General features: G+C 44.0%; 1 protein-coding gene across 1 annotated transcript in view; it reads left to right on the top strand.

The window, feature by feature from the left end:
* mrap2a (melanocortin 2 receptor accessory protein 2a) overlaps positions 1 to 20537 on the top strand; it is a 33818-nt gene extending 13281 nt beyond the window's left edge. The window contains exons 2-4 of the mRNA XM_080193377.1: positions 6852 to 6976; positions 15746 to 15845; positions 20150 to 20537. Coding sequence (XP_080049503.1) covers positions 6859 to 6976; positions 15746 to 15845; positions 20150 to 20537 — 606 coding nt within the window. The 5' untranslated portion in view covers positions 6852 to 6858. The remainder of the gene's footprint in view (positions 1 to 6851; positions 6977 to 15745; positions 15846 to 20149) is intronic.
* The last annotated feature ends 225 nt before the right edge of the window (positions 20538 to 20762 follow it).

Below are 20762 nucleotides of genomic sequence, written 5' to 3'. Positions count from 1 at the left end.
CTAAATAATTATTAGCAGGGAGTAAGTCCTACCAAGTGCTGTTGCTTGATGTGCAGTTTTGTGTATGGTGTAAGTTCCACAAAGATATAGAAGTAATTTGAATAGATAAACAGAGTTTAAAATGTTTATATCTGGGTGAAGTGTCCAACATTGTCTGTACAACAAAAGAGATGTTTTTATTGAAGAAGAAATTTAAGCCAAAAACACTTAACAAGTTCACATAGTGCAGTTCAATATTTTTCAGATTTTATTTACAAAGGGAAATCAATTGGATACAGAATTGGAGCTCGACTGGTGTATGCCTGTGTTTATATGCCACACAAATCTTCTATTACCGAAAATCTATTTAGACATGAAAAATGCTTTGTGGCAAGTCACTATTAAGGGAGATATTTAAAAGAAAATTGGTTACTATTTGAAAGGGAAGGATAATATAAAAATATTAGGAAAGAGTTAAGAAATGGAATTGCAGTGGATAACTTCTACAACAACTCATATTTATGAAGACACCAGGGGCAAATTCGCATGGCTCCTAATCCACCCAATCTGCACATCTTTCAACTATGGGAGGAAACCAACGCAGATACAGGGAGAATGTGTAAACTCCAAACAAACAATCACTGAAGGCTGGACTTGAACCTGGGTCTCTGAAACTGTGAAGCAGCGGTGCTAACTACCGTGCCACCTTGAATGTCAGGAGGTAAGTAAAAGCTTGGCTAAAGAAGTGAGTTTTAAAGAAGTTCTCAAAGACAGCATGATAATGAGATGCAGAGCTTCAGTGAGGAAATTTGAGAGCCTTTCGAGCTGAAGGTACACTGCTGGCATCAAAAGGTGCAGGAGATACGCAAGAGGCCAAAGTAGAGAAACTAAGTATTATTAGTTGGTTGCAGGGTTGATGACAGAGCTAAGCAGTCCCAGAACTAATGGATCAGATCCGTGCTCTGCAGTCCTGTCATACCCAATTCTGAATGGTGGTGGACATTAAACAACTAACTGGAGGAACTGGCTCCGCAAATATCCCCACCCTCAATGGTAGAGAAGCCCAGCATTTCAGTCCAAAAGACAAGACTTTCACATTTGCAAGGGGAGGTGGTGGCGCAGTGGTATTTTTGCAGAGAGTAATTCTCTGGAGAACCAGGTTCAAATCCCATCATGGCAGATGGTAAAATTTGCATTAATTAAAAAATATCTGGATTTAAGAATTTAATGGTGACCATAAAACCATTGTCAATTCTCGTAAAAACCCATCTGGTTCACTGATGCCCGTTAGGGAAAGAAATTTGCTGTCCTTACCCGTTCTGGCCTATACGTGACTCCAGACTCACAACAATGTGGTTGACTCTTAAATGCCTTTAGGGATGGGCAATAAATGCTGGCCCAGCCAGTGATGCACACATCAAATGAATAAAAAAAATATTCAGCCAGAAATGCCCAGATGATGGTCCATCTCTGTCTCTTCCAAAGGCCCCCAGCATCATAGATGCCAGTCTTCAACCAATTCAATTCACTCCATGTGATATGAAGAAACAGCTGAAGGCACTGGGTACTGCAAAGGTATGGGCTCCGAAAATAATGACAATCGCAATGAAGACTTGTGCACCAGAACTAGCTGATCCTTTAGCTAACTTGTTCCAATACAGCCACAGCACTGTCATCTACTCAGCTATGTGGAAAATTGCCCAAGCATGTCCTGTCCACAAAAAAGCAGGACAAATCCAACCCAGCTAATCACTGCCCCAACGTTCTACTCTCAGTCATTAGCAAAGTGATGGAAAGGATCATCGACAGTGTCATCAAACGACACTTACTCATGGATAACCTGCTCAGTGCTCAGTTTGGTTCTGCCAGGGTCACTCAGTGTCTGATTTCATTACAGTCATGGTCCACACTTGGACAAAAGAGCTGAACTCAAGTGGTGAGTTGAGAGTGAACAAGTATGGCATCAAGAACCCTGAGCAAAAATGGGAATTGTGGACAACTCTCCATTGATTGGAGTCATATCTAATACAAAGGAAGATGGTTGTGGTTGTTGGAGGTCAGTAATCTCAGCTCCAGATCATCACTGCTGGAGTTCCTCAGGGTAGTGTCCTCAACCCAACCATCTTTAGTTATTTCATCAATGACCTTCCGTCCATTATAAGGTCAGAAATGGGGATCTTTGCTGAGGATTTACACCATGTCCAGCCCTATTTGCAATTCCTCAGATGCTGAAGTGATTTGTGTCCGTCATTAGCAAGACCTGGATAACATTCAGGCTTGGGTTGATAAATGCCAAGTTACATTCGAGCCACACAAGCATCAGGCAATGACTCTCTCTAACAAGAGAGGATACAACCATTTCCGTTTGACACCCAATGGCATTACCATCACTGAACCCCTCACTATCAACATCGTAGGGATCACCATTAACCAGAAGCTGAACCACACTAGCCATGTAAATGCTGTGGCTGGAAGAGCAGCTCAGAGGCTGGGAATTCTGCAGGGGATAACTCATGGCCTGACTCCCCAAAGTGTGTTCACCATCTACAAGGTACAAGTCAGGAGTGTGATGGGATAATTTGCACTTGCCTGGATGAATGCAGCTCCAACAATACTCAGAAAGCTTAACACCATCCGGGATAAATCAACCCACTTGATTGAAACCCCATCTACCACTTACAACACCCATTCCCTCCATCAGCAACGCACAGTGACAGCAGTGTGTATCATCTACAAAATGCACTGCAGCAACTCACCAAAGCTCCTTTGACAGCACTTTCCAAACCTGTGACCACTACCACCTAGAAAGACAGGAGTAGCAGATGGATAGGAAAACCTGCAGTTTTCCCCCGGTCACTCCCCTTTAGGGAAGGAAATTTGCTGTCTTTAATTGATCTGGCCTACGCGTTACCCCAGAGCCACAGCAATGTGGTTGACTCTCAAATGCCGTTTGAAACATCCGAGCAAGCCACTCAGTTCAAGGGCAATCCTTGCCTTAAAAACATTCAATGAGGAAGCCTCAACTGCTTCACTGGGCAGGAAATTCCACAGATTTGCAACCCTTTGTGTGAAGAAGTTTCTCCTCAACCAAATCTGCTCTCCCTTATTTTGAGGCTGTGCCCCCTAGTTCTAGTTTCACCTGCCAGTGGAAACAACTTCCCTGCTTCTATCTTATCTATTCCCTTCATAATCTTAAATGTTTCAATAACATCTCCCCTCAGTCTTCTGAATTCCACTAAGTATAGCCCCAGTCTACTCAGTCTCTCTTCATAAGCCAACTCTCTCAACTCCTGTTCTGCCCAAGACTGCAAGGAACTACAAAAGGTCGTGAATGTAGCCCAATCCTTCATGCAAATCAGTCTCCCATCCATTGACTCTGTCTACACTTGCTGCTGCCTTGGCAACGCAGCCAGCATAGTTAAGGACCTTCTTCCTTTGGGAAAAAGATGCAGAAGTCTGAGGTCACTTGTCAACTGACTCAAGAACAGCTTCTTTCCTGCTGCTGTCAGACTTTTGAATGGACTTACCTTGCATTAAATTGATCTTTCTCTACACCCTGACTACAACTGTAACTACATTCTGCGCTCTCTCGGTTCCTTCCCTATGGATGGTCTGCTTTGTACAGCGCACAAGAAGCAATACTTTTCACTGTATGCTAATACATGTGACAATAATAAATCCAAATCAAAATCAAATGTTTAAATTTGAGACATGAAGGGACTAGTAACTCGGTGAGATTTGACATGGACAGAGAAATTGTTGATTGGGACTGTGGAACCTGAGAGCAGAATATTTTTTGTTGCGGTGAGCAGGATTCTGATCCGGAATGATGTGCACGTGAATGACATGGTGTAATTGGCCAATTAATGCCACCGTGTGGATTTTTGGCAAGCAAGCTTTCTGGAGATTGTACTTCTCGCCCAGTGTGCCACTGTGGGCGGGATGTCCGGGCACTATGATAGCAGGCGGTGATCTGGAAGGAAGGCAGAGCCAGTCATTCATTTAAAGGAACTTTTGGTACAGGATTGTGTCATGTGCATCAAAGATGAGAATATTCATGAGGAGAGACTTTTGTACTGCTGATAATTATTTTTGTGCATTTTTTTATTTATTTGTGCATCTCTTCACTGACGGGAAGAATGCAGGAACCTTGCCAGGCCAGAAAAAGCTGAATGATTAGGGGAAGGTGTGGCTGTTTCACTTCATTGCCTCTCTACAGGTGGCTGAGAGAGGGGAGTGAGCAGGGGACCAGGGCAGACGGACAAGTATGACCCCAAGGTTTGATGTTGACTCACTGCAAGACCTACAGGCTTTAAGTATCAGGTGGAAGGGTCTCATGCCAGATGATGGTCAGAGGAGACCTCTCAGCCTGTCTGCGTGGAGTTCTCTTTGTGTCTGCGTGGCTTTCCTCCCACAGTTCAAAGATGTGCGGTTAGGTGGGTTGGCCATGCTAAATTGCCCCTAAATGTCAGAGGGATTAGCCAGACTAAACACATGGGGTTATGGTCAGTGCAGACTCAATGGGCCAAATAGCCTCCATCTGCATTGTAGAGATTCCATCATTCCATAATTGGCAGAGGAACAGAAAACTAAAGATGCAGCAGCAGGTCAAGTATTAGAATTGAGAATACCAGGAAATCAGTCTCGGTAGAGAATGAAAGTAAAGCTGGAGGTTGTTGCAAGGGAAAAGTGGACTTTTAGCTAGGAGAAGCGGATTTCCGGAACAGAACCCACACAACAGCAAACTATAGCTAAGAAACCAGCAGTGCAGTGAAGTACAGATACAGCATACGGGGGGAGTGGAGTTCTGTGACATAGATCTTCAGGTCAGTAACTGGGATGCTGTCAGGGCCAAGAAGCTTTGCTGTGCCCAGTGCAATCAGCTGCTGTTTACTCGTGTAGTGAACTGAAATGATTAGATATTGGCATCAATGATGACAGGAATCTCAGGCTGAGTAATATCGTCTTATTGCCTCTTTAGGCTGAAATCACAAGTCTTGTCTCTTGCGTTCATGCTGGACAAATATTTAAGGAGTCTCCTGCTCCTGTTGGTTCCCTGATTGTCTAGCATGTGATTAGACTAAGCAAAGCTCTTCACCAAGTCAATGGTTTGTTACTTACGAAGTGTAGCATGCTGTTAGCCTTTGTAGTTGCTTTGCTAAATTGCTAACTTATTCGAAACTGTATTCGTCCTCCCATACCATTCTATATTCTGCATTGAATCAAAGTTGGTTTGCAAGCTTAATGAAGGGACAGTTACAAGGGGACATAGGCTCAAAGTGAGGCACAGGAGGTTTAGGGGGGATGCGAGGAAAAACTTTTTTACCCAGAAGATGTTGACAGTCTGGAATATGCTGCCTGGCAGGGTGGTGGAGGCAGTTTGCCTCACATCCTTTAAAAAGTACCTGGATGAGCATATGGCACATCATAGAATTCAAGGCTATGAACCAAGTGCTGGCAGATGGGATTAGGTGGGAGTTTTGATGTTTCTAATGTGTCAGTGTGGGCTGAAGGGCTTCTTCTGTGCTGTGTGATTCTGTGACTGATAGTAATCAGGTTATGAGGGACATGCTGGATTAGCAGGTTACAGATCGAGATTTAATTCTGCGATGGCCCACAACTCTAATGCTTGTCCAGTTTTTGTCTACCCCTATCTAACATGCTTAAATTGTGGACATAAAAATTTCATACGAGTCTTGGTGTTGCTAATAGGCATGTAACTATCACCCACAGTCAGAATATTATCACCTTTTGTTAATGAGCTAGGATACAAGAATAGGCCCCAGTGTTCCTTTTCAGTTCACTAGTTTTGAATGATTAAAGAAACTTCCTCACTTCCTTTGGGGTTTGACCGAGACAGAATAAAAGTCGGATATAATCTTTGAGACTGCCAAATGGTCTTGTTTGATATTACAGTGTGATAAACACAGCAATCCAAATAGATTTTGACAGCTGATTAAATTTTTTTTGTGTTCACTCTTGGGACATGGGTGTTGTTGGCTGACCAGCATTTATTGCCCACCCTAGTTGCCCTTGAGAAGGTGGTGATGATTCCCTTCTTGAATCACTAGAGTCCATGTTCTGTCTGTTGACCCATGATGCTGTTAGGGAAAAAATTCCAGAATTTTGACCCAGTGACTGCAAAGGAATGGCAATATATTTCTAAGTCAGGGTAGTGAGTGGCTTGGAGGGGAACTTGCACATGGTGGTGTTCCCATGTATCTGCTGCCCTTGTCCTCCTAGGTGGAAGTGGTTGTGGGTTCGAAAGGTGCTGTCTAAGGATCTTTAATGAATTGCTGCAGTGAATCTTGTAGATACACTGCTGCTACTGAGCGTTGGTGGTGGAGGGAGTGGATGTTTGTAGATGTGGTGCCAATCAAGCGGACAACTTTGTCCTGGGCGGTGTCAAGCTTCTTGAGTGTTGTTGGAGCTGCACCCATCCAGGCAAGTGGGTGGTATTCCATCACACTCCTGACTTGTGTCTTGTAGATGGTGGAGAGGCCTTGGGGAGTCAGGAGGTGAGTTACTTGCTGCAGTATACTTAGCTTCTGACCTGTTCCTATAGCCACTGTGTTTATGTGGTGTGTCCAGTTGGGTATTTGGTCAATGATAACCCCAAGGATGTTGACAGTGGGGGATTCGGTGATAGTTACACCATTGAATGTCAAGGGGCGGTGGTTAGAGTGTCTCTTATTGGTGATGCCGGGCATTTGTAGCACTGATTTCAATTGTGCATTGAAGATAAGTTAGAATCTAATTAGTCATTGAGCATGTAATTTGGAATTTCATTTGTGATATGTTATCAGTTTGATGACAGGATTTAATTAAAGAGACACAATAATGGAAATTCATAGCATTATTCTTACTCACAGGTGTGAAATGTCTGAAGTTAATCCTGTTGCAAACAAGACCACTGTCTCTAACAGTGATTATATCTGGCGCTATGAGTATTATGATGATGAACCAGTTTCCTTCGAAGGACTGAAAGCACACAAGTGTAAGTTTTTCTTATGGATTGATTTTTTTATTACTCAGTATGATTCAAATATTTTATAAATAAACTATAATCATTTAGCATCTGCAGAAAGCTAATGTTTCAAATCTGGATGACTCATCATGACAGCTCTGACAAAGAAATGTTAACCCTGTTCTCCTTCTGCAGGTACTGTCAGACCTGCTGAGATTTTCCAACATTTTTTGTTTTTGTTTCAGATTCCAGCATTTGCTTTTATATAGTTATTTAGCATTCAGGTAAAAGATATGACATAAAAACTGAATTGCAGTCCATAGGGAAACATTTTCTTTATAAGGATAAATCCATTATAATTAGGACCAATTCTCCTTCTCTAATTTAAAAGTCCTGCCATATTCCGATATATTGTACGGACAATCAGTCTTGACTTGAGGCTGCTACTGCAGTGAGTGCATACTGGGAATTCAGGTACTCAGAGCAGTATTTTATTTCTGTCCAGTCAAACTCTGTGAGGGAAGCAGTAAATCCTGATATCCTACTGTTTTCTATCTCCCTGCTCCCAAGGCTTTGTCAAGCTGCTGTGCAACTTTCAGTACATTTAACCAAAGATTCAAACCTTCCGTTCACTGGATCATTGAAGACTGGATGTGTGACTAAGATTCGCACCGGACCCAGTGGAAATTGCTGAGGAAGTTTCAACATCTGATGGGCAATTCTCCTGCAATGAGGACCCTCTGCAAATGCCAACTCTGAACTACAGTCAGACCCAAGGGAGAATCCCATTACCTACTCAAGTAGCTCTCCAGGAAACATTCAACAGATTAGAATCTAGTCAAACATATGGGTACCTACAAAACTGATTCCCCTATCATTCCCCTTGCCCCCCCCAAACCCTGACTACCTCCCCAATCACCTGACTATCTCCCAACTACTCCTCAATCACAACTACGCTCTGACCCAACTTGACTAGCCCCAATCACCCGACTAAATTTGTATTTGTGATTACTGTAAGCAATTGGAATATAATTCATCGGTGCTGCTATATGCTATCCAATGCTGCTGAATTAAACAATCTCTCAAAATGTAATTAAAAATAATAACATGAATTCCAGAAAAACCATGCTAGACATTTCCTTTTGATTTGTAATCATCTTACATTGTCAAATTTTACAACCCTTCCTGGTCAGGGGATCATCTGAACCAGGTCAGGGGATCATCTGAACCAGGTCAGGAGCAGTTCCTGCATCTGAACGTTGTCCCCCACACACAGCTCGAGAGGGTAGGTTTTACAGCACCTCTTGTCCTGAAACCGTAAAATCCAGCCCGAGGTCGACGGACTTTCTTATGGTCCACCTCCCCGCCCGCTGCGTTTCCTGTGGTGGGCAGGGGGGTAAAATTCTGGTGCGTGTGGCAAAGTGAGGCACGTCTCAAGTATTGAAGTTTTCCAGGAATGAGGTCAATGATTTGTGGGCGGCACAGTAGCACAGTGGTTAGCACTGCTGCTTCACAGCTAAAGGGACTGGGTTCAATTCCTGGCTTGGGTCACTGTCTGTGTGGAGTTTGCACATTCTCCTCGTGTCTGTGTGGGTTTCCTCCCACAGTCCAAAGATGTGCGGGTTAGGTTGATTGGCCGTGCTAAAAACTGCCCCTCAGGCTCCTGAGGTGTGTAGATGAGTGGGTAAATATGTAGGGATATGGAGCAGGGCCTGGGTGGGATTGTGGTTGGTGCAGACTCAATAGGCCAGAATGGTTTCTATGATTCTAATTCTGAAAGAGATTTTTACCTCCCTGCTGTGATCTCCGATATCTCAGGGACATCTTGAGTATAGCTAGATTTTGAAGGAGCTATTAATCACATACAGGCCATGGTAACAGCATAGCTCCTGATCCTACAGCATGTCCGTTGTGCATAGTAATCCTTGACTGACTCCTGCCCCTCTCATCTTGATTTTATATTAAAATGTTAATTCTTTGATTTTTGCAGATAACTCAGTATTAACATCAAGGTTCACAGTCTGAAGGTGGCCTGTATGGTATTAAGCTAGGAGAATGATAACAAAAAAAGTAAAAGATCTGAAGTTGGCTGCGTGACAGAAAACAGAGCGGTGGGGAAAGATTGTTTATCAGATAGGAGGATGGTATAAAAGGGTTTCCCCGAGATCACTCCATCGTTCTATGATTTATTTAGCTTAATGTTTCGCTCTAACATATTCATCACACTGACATGGCTGAAGAGGCACTGAGAGTCACTCAGCAGCATTTTCATATAACAATTTGAGTTTCTTATTCTCCAGGAAAGTTGTTGAATGTTTCTTTACAATGTGATGTGTTCAGGCAGTCTGAAATAGGCCTTGTAGGCCAGGACTCAGGGCCGCCATTCTCTTAAAAGTGCTGAGTTGGCGGGAAAATGGTTCTAGATCCCGACTGTTTTGTCAGTTCAACTTCTCACCCGAATCTCCGCACTCTATGCATGGCAGAGGTTCCAGTCGTAAATCTCATTAAAAACCCAGAGGTTGGGGTGGGGGGGGTGGTGTGTGTGGAGTGGGGGGCTATTCGCGCCAGAGTTTGACAGCTCCAGATCTCTGCACATTCGCATTGGCCCCAATCTGTCAGACTCCATCACTGGCCAGCCTAGAACCCCCACAACAATTCCCGGGACAGCCCTGACCATCCCCCGCCATGGAGTGCCCCAATGTCCAGCCTACCATCCCCCCCACCCCCTCCCCCCAGCGGTGCCGAGCCCTCGCCCCAGAAGACCCCCTCCCACTGACCTCCCCGGGTCAGAACACCTATCCCCCTGGGAGGCAGACCACTCCCCTTGAGCCATTCCCAATCACTGCACTCCCTCCATCCCAGACCAATCCCAATGTGGAGTGGCAGCGGGACCCCCCCAGCCCCACCCACCATAGGCCCCAGCCTATTGTGGCACTATCCAATGCCTGGTAGGCTGTGCCAAGGCGCCCCTGACCATGGGCACTTTTTCCCCTGGGCAGTGCCAGGGTGCCCATCCCTTGGAGCTACCACCATCCTTTCCCCATTGCCCGACCTCTTGTGGGCCCCCCGACTACCCCCACTTCATTCCGGCAGGGCCTCCTGCTAGTTCCCCAAACACAAGGAGTTAGTCTGAACCCCATTGGAATGAAATACTCCTGGCAGGATGGGAGATTCGATCAGGACCGATAAGTGCCCGATAATTACATTCAAAATACATTTAAAACATATTCTAAAAAGATTCAAATGACTTACCTGCCTTCCTGCCGGTTTCCACTTTGGTCTGGCCTGTGACTGCTTCCCGGCTCTGGGAGATGCACATGCGATCCAGGCGCATGCGCAAATCCCGGAATAAGGCCGGCAACGCACATCTCCCACCGCAACCCCCCAGAAAAGTCTCAATTTCTAGGCAAAATAAGAATTCTGTCAACACCAGTAAAAGTCCAACAGGTTTATTTAGTAGCATGACTTTCAGAGAACTGCCACACTCACCTGATGAAGGAGCAGCGTCCTGAAAGCTCGTGCTGCCAAATAAATCTGTTGGACTTTAACCTGGTGTTTTGAGACTGTGCCCACCCCAGTCCCAACACCGGCATCTCCACTTCTAGGCAAGGGTGAGGGCTGAAGGTTTAGTTTTAGCCACTCCCAGTTAAAATCATATTAACCGTACCCAGAACGCTCCTGTTAAAAGGGTCTGCTATTTGTGAGCAGGAAAACGTTCACACATTAGGTACGACATAGTGGCAAACATGCAAGTTGTCTCAGCAAGCTCATTATACGGCAACTGAGGCTCAGGCATCCACAGTGCACATTTCACCATGAAGTGTACATGGAATGAGTGCACATTGAGAGGGTTGCTATTTGACCTCGAGGTGACGCTATGTTTGCATACACGATGTGAAAATAGTGAAGTAAAAGTGCTGTACTCCCCCATTCAAAATGGGATTAGATCTTCCTTCTGCCCTTAACCGTTTAGTGAATCATGTGGCAGGTTCTCACTCTGGCTTAAAGTCTTGCTCGCTGGAAACAAGTCTTTGGGGACACAATTCAGCCTTTGGGAACATGACACATTCCTTCTGTTATCTTCTGCCTGAAAATGAATAGAGGGACAATTGCAAAGAGTCCGTACCCAAACTCCTGGTATGCCCTTCCGATGGGCAAACTTTAGGTGCAATTACAGCCATCATTCCTGCCAGGCTAGTTGCTGATCATTTCTCTGTAAGAGGGCGACACAGTAACACAGTAGTTAGCACTGCTGCCTCAGTGGTGGGGACCCGCGTTCGATTCCTGGCTTGGGTCACTGTATGGAGTCTGCACGTTCTCCTTGTTTCTGTGTGGGTTTCTTCTGGGTGCTCCGGTTTCTCCCCATAGTCCAAAGTTGTGCGGGTTAGGTGGATTGGCTGTGCTAAATTGCCCCTTAGTGTCGGGGGATTAGCTAGGGTAAATGCATGGAGTTATGTAGATAAGGGCCTGGGTAGGATTGTGGTCAATTGATTCATTTGTAATGATCTCCTTGTGAGCTTTCAGTTGTCTGTGGTGTAGCCACAGGCAAAGAGCCTGGGCTTCAGTGGAATGTGTTTAAAAAAAGAGAAATCTGAACTCCTGGAAATGCAGCTTTTATCATTGATACAATTGCAGGCAAAGGTTGTTGTTTACACCAGTGTGGCAAATGACGAAGTAAATTTCACATTATATAAGCAGGCTGGAGCTGCTTGGTGTGGCAAGATCTAATGTAAGTCTCTCTGATTCATGTACAGTAAGCTTTCCAATCTCAGCAATACAAGGAGAGTTCAATCACTTAGCCAGAGACAAAGGCTGTGTGGATGGAGGGGAAGGGTGGAAATTAGGTGGAGAATCACTTAGAAACTCTCCAGTCTAGTTTAGGCAGAGGCTGGGAATCGAACCTGGGTCCTTAGTACAGTGAGGCAGCAATGTTAACCACTGTACCACCATGCTGCTCAATGATGGTGGGAAAGATCATTGTGTCTCCCACCTCAAGCTGGGCAGCCCCCAGTAAGTTATGTGTTGTCACGACCTGTTTGCTTTAGTAAGTGCGCTCAGCTTAGGGAGTCAGCCCTCAGCAGGCAAGACAAATTCACCAAAGAAGGCTTTTGCATCACAAGCTGGAATGTAAGAACCATGTATAAAACGTTCATTAGACTACAGCTAGAAAACTGTGTGCAGTTCTGGTCAACATACTATTAGAAGGGTATAACTGCACTGGAGACAGTGCAAAGGAGATTGACCTGGATACTCCCTGGGCTGGAACTTTTTTGGCTAAGAAGAGAGGCTGGGTAGGCTGGGGTTGTTTTCCTTAGAGCAGAAAAGACTGTGAGGCGGGGGGAACGGACTGAGGCATACAAAATTATGGGATGTAGATAGATTAGATAGTAAGAAATTTTTCCCCTTAGCACAGGGGTCAATAACTAGGGAGCATAGATTTAAAGTAGAGGACAGGAGATTTAGAGGGGAAATGAGAAAAAAACTTTTTCACCCAGAGGGTGTTGGGAATCTGGAATTCACTATCTGAAAGGGTGCCGGAGGCAGAAACCCTCATAACATGAAGAAGCATTTAGCTGAGCGCTGAAACACCATATAAGGCTACAGATCAAGTGCTGAGAAATGGGATTAGAATACATACATACTTGATGGCCAGCACAGACATGATGGGCTGAAGGGTGTCTTTCTGTACTATAAAACTCTATGACTATCCTGGTCCATCGCTTAGAAAGGACAGTAGGACTAGGGGGCACAGCCTCAAGGTAAAGGGGGGGCGGTTTAGAACGGAGTTGAGGAGGAACTTCTTCACTCAAAGGGTGGTGAATCTCTGGAATTCTCTGCCCGTTGAAGTGGTGGAGGCTACCTCGCTAAGTATATTTAAGTCACGGGTAGATAGGTTTTTGGTGGGCAAGGGAATTAAGGGTTATGGGGAGAAAGCGGGAAAGTGGAACTGAGACACGACAGATCAGCCATGATCTTATTGAATGGCGGGGCAGGCTCGAAGGGCTAGATGGCCTACTCCTGCTCCTATTTCTTATGTTCTTATGTTTTATCATGCTGATGCAGCTGTGATGGACAAAGAACTTACAAAGCTCAATACGGACATTGTTCTATTGCAAGTAACTAAATTTGCTCGAAGCCAGTTCCTTAAAGAGAAACATTAAACAGTCTTCTGGAGAAAAAACTCAAGAGGCAACACAGGAGCATGATGTGGGATTTGCAGTAAAAAACAGTCCACTCATGATGACTGAACCTCCCACACAGGGGGTTCAGGGAATCTTCTTACTCTTCACACCTTAACAAGCGTGGGCCCAGTTAACCTCAAGTTCACCTATGCCCCAACACTCAGCTTCACTCCAGATGCCAAGGATTCATTCTATCAGGCACTTGATGCTGCCATCAGCAGAATTTCCAGCACTGAGGAACGGTATGCTCTAGGGGACTTCAACGTAAGAGTGGATACTGACTACACAGCTTGTCTAATGATTACTACCTGGTGGATCTGACATCCAACATTATGAAGTGCTTCAAAAGATTAGTCATGGTATACATCAACTCCGGTCTCCCAGATTTCCTGAATTCACTACAGTTTGCCTATCACCATAACAGTTTCACAGCAGGTGCCATCTCCTTGACCTTGCACTCAACCCTGGAAAACCCAGACAACCAGGACACTCATGTCAGACTCCTCTTTTTTGACTACAGCTCAGCCTTCAACACCATTATTCCTACAAAATTCATCTCCAAACTCTATGGCCTCTAGGATCCTCCCTTTGTGACTGGATCCGAGACTTCCTAACGCACAGACTGCAAGCAATAAGGACAGGCAAAAACCTCCTTTACGATTATCCTCAACACCAGTGCCCCACAAGGCTATGTTCTCAGCCCCCTACTATACTCCAAATACACCCATGACTGCGTGGCCAAATTCCACTCTAACTTGATTTTCGCGTTTGCTGATGACACCACTGTAGTGGGACGGATCTCAAACAATGATGAGATGGTGTACAGGAATGAGATAGAGAATCTGGTGAACTGGTGCAATGACAATAATCTCTCCCTCCGTGTTACCAAAATGAGGGAGATTGTCATCGACTTCAGGAAGTGTGGTGGAAGGCATGCATCAAAGGGGATGAAGTGGAAATGGTCAAGAGCTGCAAGTTTCTATATGTCCAGATCACACTCAACCTGTCCTGGTCCCTCCACGCTAGTCCTATAGTTAAGAAAGCCCACCAACGCCTCAACTTTCTCAGGAGGCTAAGGAAATTTAGCATGTCAGCTACGACTCTCACCAGCTTTTACAGATGCACAATAATAAACATTCTTTCCGGATGTATCTGCTCTCTTTTTAAACTCGTCTCCGTCTCTCTCTGCTCTCTTTTTAATGTGCCCTTTCTAACTTCATGTCCCCAGCTTTTGTTTCTAAATTGAGGAAACGTGGTATCCAGCTCCTAGACAATTTAACTGGGAGCTTACTGTCAGCTCCTTCTGGCAAACTGACAAGTGGACATTTTTCCTCTGGCCTCAGTTTTTTCAGATCATCAAAGAATTCTGACATACAACTCTGCTGCTTTTGGAAGCGAGCCTCATCCGAGGAGGTTGTATTTCTGACAGTAACAATTCTTTCCTCCGCTTCATCAAGCCTTTTGCCAACATTCTGCAGTTCTGTAGTAGGAGCACTGATATTTTTCATTAATAGACTCATCAATAATTGGTACTGCCAGATCGAGAGCCTGTTTGTTCACAAAGTCGCCGTGTTGAGGAGTCGGCTCCACCCTGGTTCCTTCCGACTGCCCTCTTTTGTTGATGAATTTCTTAATATTTCTCGACATTTTGTCACCAATGTTTGACCAGAAATCTTCCAGGGACAAAATTTGGAGCTCTCCCTCCCAGATTAAGTAAGTACGAGCGGTGTAAACATGATAAATGAAAGAATTACATGCTGAGTAATATCAGTGCTCACAGAAGCAAACAGTACCTGTGGGTGGTCAGCACTGCTGCTTCACAGCGCCAGGGACCTGGGTTCAATTCCCGGCTTGGGCCACTGTCTGTGTGGAGTTTCCTCTGGGTGCTCCGGTTTCCTCCCACAGTCTGAAAGCCATGCTGGTTAGATGCCAGAGTGTGGCGACTAGGGGAATTTCACAGTAACTTCATTGCAGTGAACCCTACTTGTGACTATTAAATAAACTTTATTTTGCTTTGCTCCCATTACGTGATCTTTCAGTCTTTTTTTAGAGAGAAGTGGGGGTAGGGGGAACTGCTGTTCATTCTGAGTAGTGCCACAGCTTGTACAGTTTTGCACAGGGAAAACCAGTAAATGAATTAATATATGGCCATGTCAAATGCATTGGATTAATTTCCTTCATTACTCAGTGTGTGAATATTGCTTCTTGATGCTGGTGTTCAGTTTTAGCTGTGTGACACAGAAGCTGCCTCCTGAGTGATTAGCTGCTGAGACAGTATTTCACTGAAAGCCTTCTAAAATTGGCATCCGTGAAGAATAGACACTGCAGGGGCCTCAAATGTCTAAGAGTCACACCTGTGAGGATGAAGGTTGGTTGGTGTGGCCAGGCCTAAGCACCTTCTACCTGGTGAATCTGGAGAAGGAGCTACTTTAAACAGTATAATCAACTCTCTGAATCTTTCTAGAAGGGTTCCTCGGCTCCTGAACTCTAAATCTGGTCTTCATCATTCATTAATGGCATTTATGACCTTCTCGTTACTTTGTTAAAACAGCGTAAGATTGTTCTTTTGAAGCCAACTGCGTTAACTTTGGACTGAGAATGACATCCTCTTTTTCAGACTCCATTGTGATCGGATTTTGGGTGGGCCTGGCTGTCTTCGTCATGTTTATGTTTTTTGTGTTGACACTGCTCACAAAGACAGGAGCGCCACATCAAGAGTAAGTTGGGCTCATACAACCCTTTATATTTGAAAGGTATCTGGAAAAACATTCGAGGCAGAGTATAATGCTGTCTCACATATATGCCGGAATTTTACCGGCATGCCTGCCTCGGAATCAGGGTGGGTGAAGCTCGCAAAACGGCATTCTCCGTTGGCCTCGGGTGGGATCTTATAAGCCTCAGCCAGTAAAATTGCGGGGCAGGTCATCTACTGATGACCATTAAACCCAATGGGTCTGTTGTGGAGAAAGATTCTCTGATAATTGGTACTTTCAACCAAATGCAGATGATTATCCAAAACATTCAGTCGTGTTGATCAGAGCGCTCAATTGTTCTACTAAATAATTGGCTTTGAAGATAGCTCAGACAGCTAAAATTGTGCACCATTAATGAGAGCTTGTACAACAAGAACTATTCATTGTGCTCAGCATCTAACAATCACTTTTGTCATCTGAACCATGAAAGGAAGCCAGACTGTGCTAAGTGGTTTTTCTACTCATGCTTACGTAGAATAAACAAATGTGATATTCTTAAGCATTGTACCTGCAGAGAAAGAAAAATGGTATTTTATTGTCATTTATATTTACAATGTCTTCCTTTAGTTTAACAGCTCGGGAGCCACTCAGCTGATATTTTCAGACGCTGGGGTAGATTTTCATCTTCACTGCCTGGGCTTGTACACCTTTTACAGTGTTCACCATTCGATTGATAATTATATAACAGATAGACAATTCCCTCTGCCAGATTACTTTCCAATGTATAAAAATGTATCCCTTGGTGCTTCATTTTATTATTGAAAGTGTTGGCTTTTGTAAAGTATCTGTACAAGCATTTAATTTTTAAGCAGAGGGGCCCCAATGTCCCTCTAGCTCAGTACTCATTCACAGGATATTTTGGTTTCTTCTGTGTAGAATGAGATCTCGAAGCACTGTAGCCACAAAAGACTGTTAATAGTACCTTTGCTGACACAATTAACTATTTTCTTTAATTCATTTGTGGCACATGGGTGTTGCTGGCTGACCAGCATTTATTGCCCATCCCTAGTTGCCCTTGAACTGAGTGGCTTGCTAGGCCACTTCAGAGGACAGTTAAGTGTCAACCACATTGCTATGGCTCTGAAGTCACATGTAGGCCAAACCAGGTAAAGGCGCAGGTTTCCTTCCCTAAAAGACATTAATGTGTTTTTAAAAAAAACATTAGTGAACCAGATGGGGTTTTCCGACAATCGACAATAGTTTCATGATCATCAGTAGACTCTTAATTCCAGATTTTAAAAATCAAATTCCATCAGCTGCCGTGGCGGGCTTCAAAATCGGGGTCTCCAGAATATTAGCCTGAGATTCTGGATTAATAGTCCAGCAATAATACCACTAGGCAATTACCTTCTGTGACGCAGGTTTGTATGCTGACTTGTACTGTGAGCCGGTGTGGCACCACAAGGATTTTTGGGCAAAATATTGGGTTTCAAGCAGCGTTCTTTCTGGTGCACGCTGTCCAATAGAATCTGCTTCTGTTTTGGAAAATTGCTGTACAAACTTGGAAAACAAATATCAGTATTTGTTTTAAAAATCTCTTCCTTGGTTTCAAAACTCTCCTGACCCCATCCTTACCTCTCTCTGCTGCTCCTCCTGTTCTACAACCCTGAGAGAGCTCTGCTCCTGCAATTTGGGCCTACTTTGATTGTCATCACTCTACCAGTCGCAGCTATTGAGGCCCTAAACTGGAATTTTCTCCATTAACCTCTCTGTGCCACTGTCCATCTCTCCTCTCTTAAGACGCTGCTGAAAATGTACATTCTCCACCAAACTTTTTGTTGTCTGTCTGCATAGTCTTTTAAATGGTTCATTGTCAAATGTGGTCTGATAATCTTGTACTTGCAAAGCACCTTACATTTACTACATTAAAGACTGTCGATAAGTATAATTTCCTGCCCCTCTACACAAAGAGACGTAGATTCCCAACACAAAGCTTTGATAATTTTCTCATTAGAAATCTGCCAAGAAAGACTACATACGTCTCCAGGCAGCTAAATACTGTTCAGTCAATTAAGTGAAGCTTTAACTGTGTAATGATTATCAACACAGCTTCTTTTAGCTTTAATTATAACTGACCAAATTGATTCATTAGCTTACATGTTAATTAGTTACCATTAAAAAGACATGGTGGACTGCCTCTTTCAAGCAATTCTTTTTTGTGAAAATTTATGCATACAAACTGTGTGTTCAAATTGGCTATTATATGAAAATGTTGCTATGGCAAGCAAGGAATTGGCATTATTCAGCTAGAGGTTTACAGCACAGAAACAGGCTCTTCGGCCCAACCTGTCCATGCTGCCCAGTTTTTACCATTTAAGCCAGTTCCAATTTCCTGCATTTGGCCCACATCCCTCAATACCAATCTTACCCTTGTAACTATCTAAATGCTTTTTAAAAGACAAAATTGTACCCACCTCTACTACTACCTCTGCTCGCTCCAGACACTCACCACCTTCTGTGAAAAAATTGTCCTTCTGGGCCCTTTTGTATTTCTCTCCTCTCACATTAAACCTATGCTCTCTAGTTTTAGACTCCCCTACCTTTCGGAAAAGATGTTGACTATCCCTTATCTATGCTCCTAATTATTTCATAGGCCTCTATAAGATCATCCCTAAGCCTCCTCCAATCCAGGAAAAAGTCCAAGTCTATTTAACCTCTCATTATAACTCAAACCATCAAGTCCCGGTAGCATTCTGGTAAATCTTTTCTGCACTCTTTCTAGTTTAATAATATCCTTTCTATGATAGGGTGACCAGAACTGTATTCCAAGTGTGGTCTTACCAATGTCTTGTACAACTTCAACAAGACGTCCCAATTTCTGTATTCAATGTTTTGACCGAAGAGACCAAGCATACTGAATGCTTCTTCACCACCGTGTCCACCTGTGACTCCACTTTCATCTACCTTGGTGCCATCTGCAAACTTACTAACCACAGGTCCTAAATTCTCATCCAAATCATTAATATAAACAACGAATAAAAGTGGACCCAGCATCGAGCCCTGAGGCAGACCACTGCTCACAGGCCTCCAGTTAACTCTCTACAACCACCTTCTGACTTCTGTCTTCAAGCCAATTTTGTATCCAATTGGCTACCGCATCCTGGATCTCATGAGTTTTAACCTTATGTAACAACTTAACATGTGGCACCCTGCCAAAGGCCTTCCACTGTTTACAGCATGGATGATAGCTAACTGGTATTTCAAGTCTATCTAGAGTGCCCTCACCAGTCTGCTCATAGTCTTCATGTCTTATCTAATCCCAAAATGAATTCATTTTTGAACCATCACTCATTTTCATCTCTGTAACATTGGCCAACTTCGGCCCTGTCTCAGCTCACCTGCTTCTGAAATCCTCACTCATGCCTTCATTACCTTTAGCTGGCTGACAACTCTTCAAATCCAGCAATGTCACTCAGACTGTCATTGATGACAGTGCAAAGGTTCAATAGGAGGAGGGTCTGAAACTCAGGTATGGTGAGTGGTCCCATTGGGTTCAGACAGGCAGGCTACTTAAAGGCTTCAATTCCAACACAATCCTATCTGGTCTCCCACATTCTACTCTCTGTAAATGTAAAGTTACCAAAACTCTGCTACCCTTGTCTTAACTTGGACAGTCGCATTCACCCATTCCCCTTTTGCTCAGATGTACATTGGCTCCTGTTCAAGGAACATCTTGACAGTGGTGGGCTTACACTTTGTGGTGGTCTGCACTCACCTTAATTTCTGGACACAACTGTTATTTAGAATTGCCGCGAAGAAAGACTTACGAATGAAAAAACCTCAATGAGTTTGAATGTGTTTTCTCGTTCTAAGGGCACTCAGCCAATCAGAGTCTGATACCTCTCTGCATTGCCTGCTGAGCCTATCAGCAAATACAGAGCTATCAGGCTCTGATTGGTGCCCCCACAGACACCGGCCAGCATGGGGTGTCCCCCTTAGTGGGGACCTGTGCCTAGGCTTGATATGTTTTGTTGTAGGGCTGCCTTTCATTTTGATTTGAAAATTCTCATTCTTGCTTTCAAATCACTCCAAGGCGCCTCTACTTTGCTTTCTTCCTATAAAATGCTCCCTAAAGCCTCGCCATGACCAAGTTTTTGGTCATTTGACCTGCTACCTCATTGTGTCTCGGTGTCATGGTTTGTTTGATATTGATCCTATGAAGCACCTTTGTATGTTTCATTACGTTAAAGACACCATTTGAGTTATTGTTTGTAGTTTGTGTGCATTCATTGGAGGAATGCTTGTTCTAATGTTACAATCTCTTTTAGCAGGAACGTGGACCTTCCTACAAAGCAACACAGAACTAACAGCTTTGCTATTAATTACGCCATGTCCAAATCAGACAAAGCCTTTTCCCGTCCTGCAAATGAAGAGTCCAGGTCTCTCTTTCATTGCTATGTGAATGAGGTTATTCAAGTGGAAAGACAACAGTTGGTAAGCAAAACACCAGTGCCAGGGAACTGTGACTTTCCCAGTCAAGAAAGAGGGGGCAGAAGTGACATTTCAGACGATCCTATGAACTGTCTGAGCAAGTTCAACATCCCAAACTTTGTGGGCTCGGATCAAATCTCTTCCTTGACTGAAGATGATCTATTGATGTGCGAACAGCCAATTATTCTGGAAAGTAAGCCAGATAGATTGCAGGATATGCATTAAATTCCTGGCTAGCTCTTGAAAGAACACTGGAACTTGGGGCAAATTCCTTTACGGTTAAACATAGAAAAAACCAACAGTAATCCACATGAATTAATGATATGTGACTGCGTATTTTATCATTTTTGAATATTAGCTCCACATGGACCAGGAAGATGTGGGGCAGAAAGGTGGCACCTTTCCATTAAGTCAGGCATAGGAAAAAGGCTGAGATCAGTCATCCCATCC

The sequence above is a fragment of the Carcharhinus amblyrhynchos genome, chromosome 7 (assembly GCF_965287045.1).
Source record: "Carcharhinus amblyrhynchos chromosome 7, sCarAmb.v2.hapA, whole genome shotgun sequence".
In the NCBI taxonomy this organism is placed as follows: Eukaryota; Metazoa; Chordata; class Chondrichthyes; order Carcharhiniformes; family Carcharhinidae; genus Carcharhinus; species Carcharhinus amblyrhynchos.
This window is presented reverse-complemented; position numbering and strand designations above follow the sequence as displayed.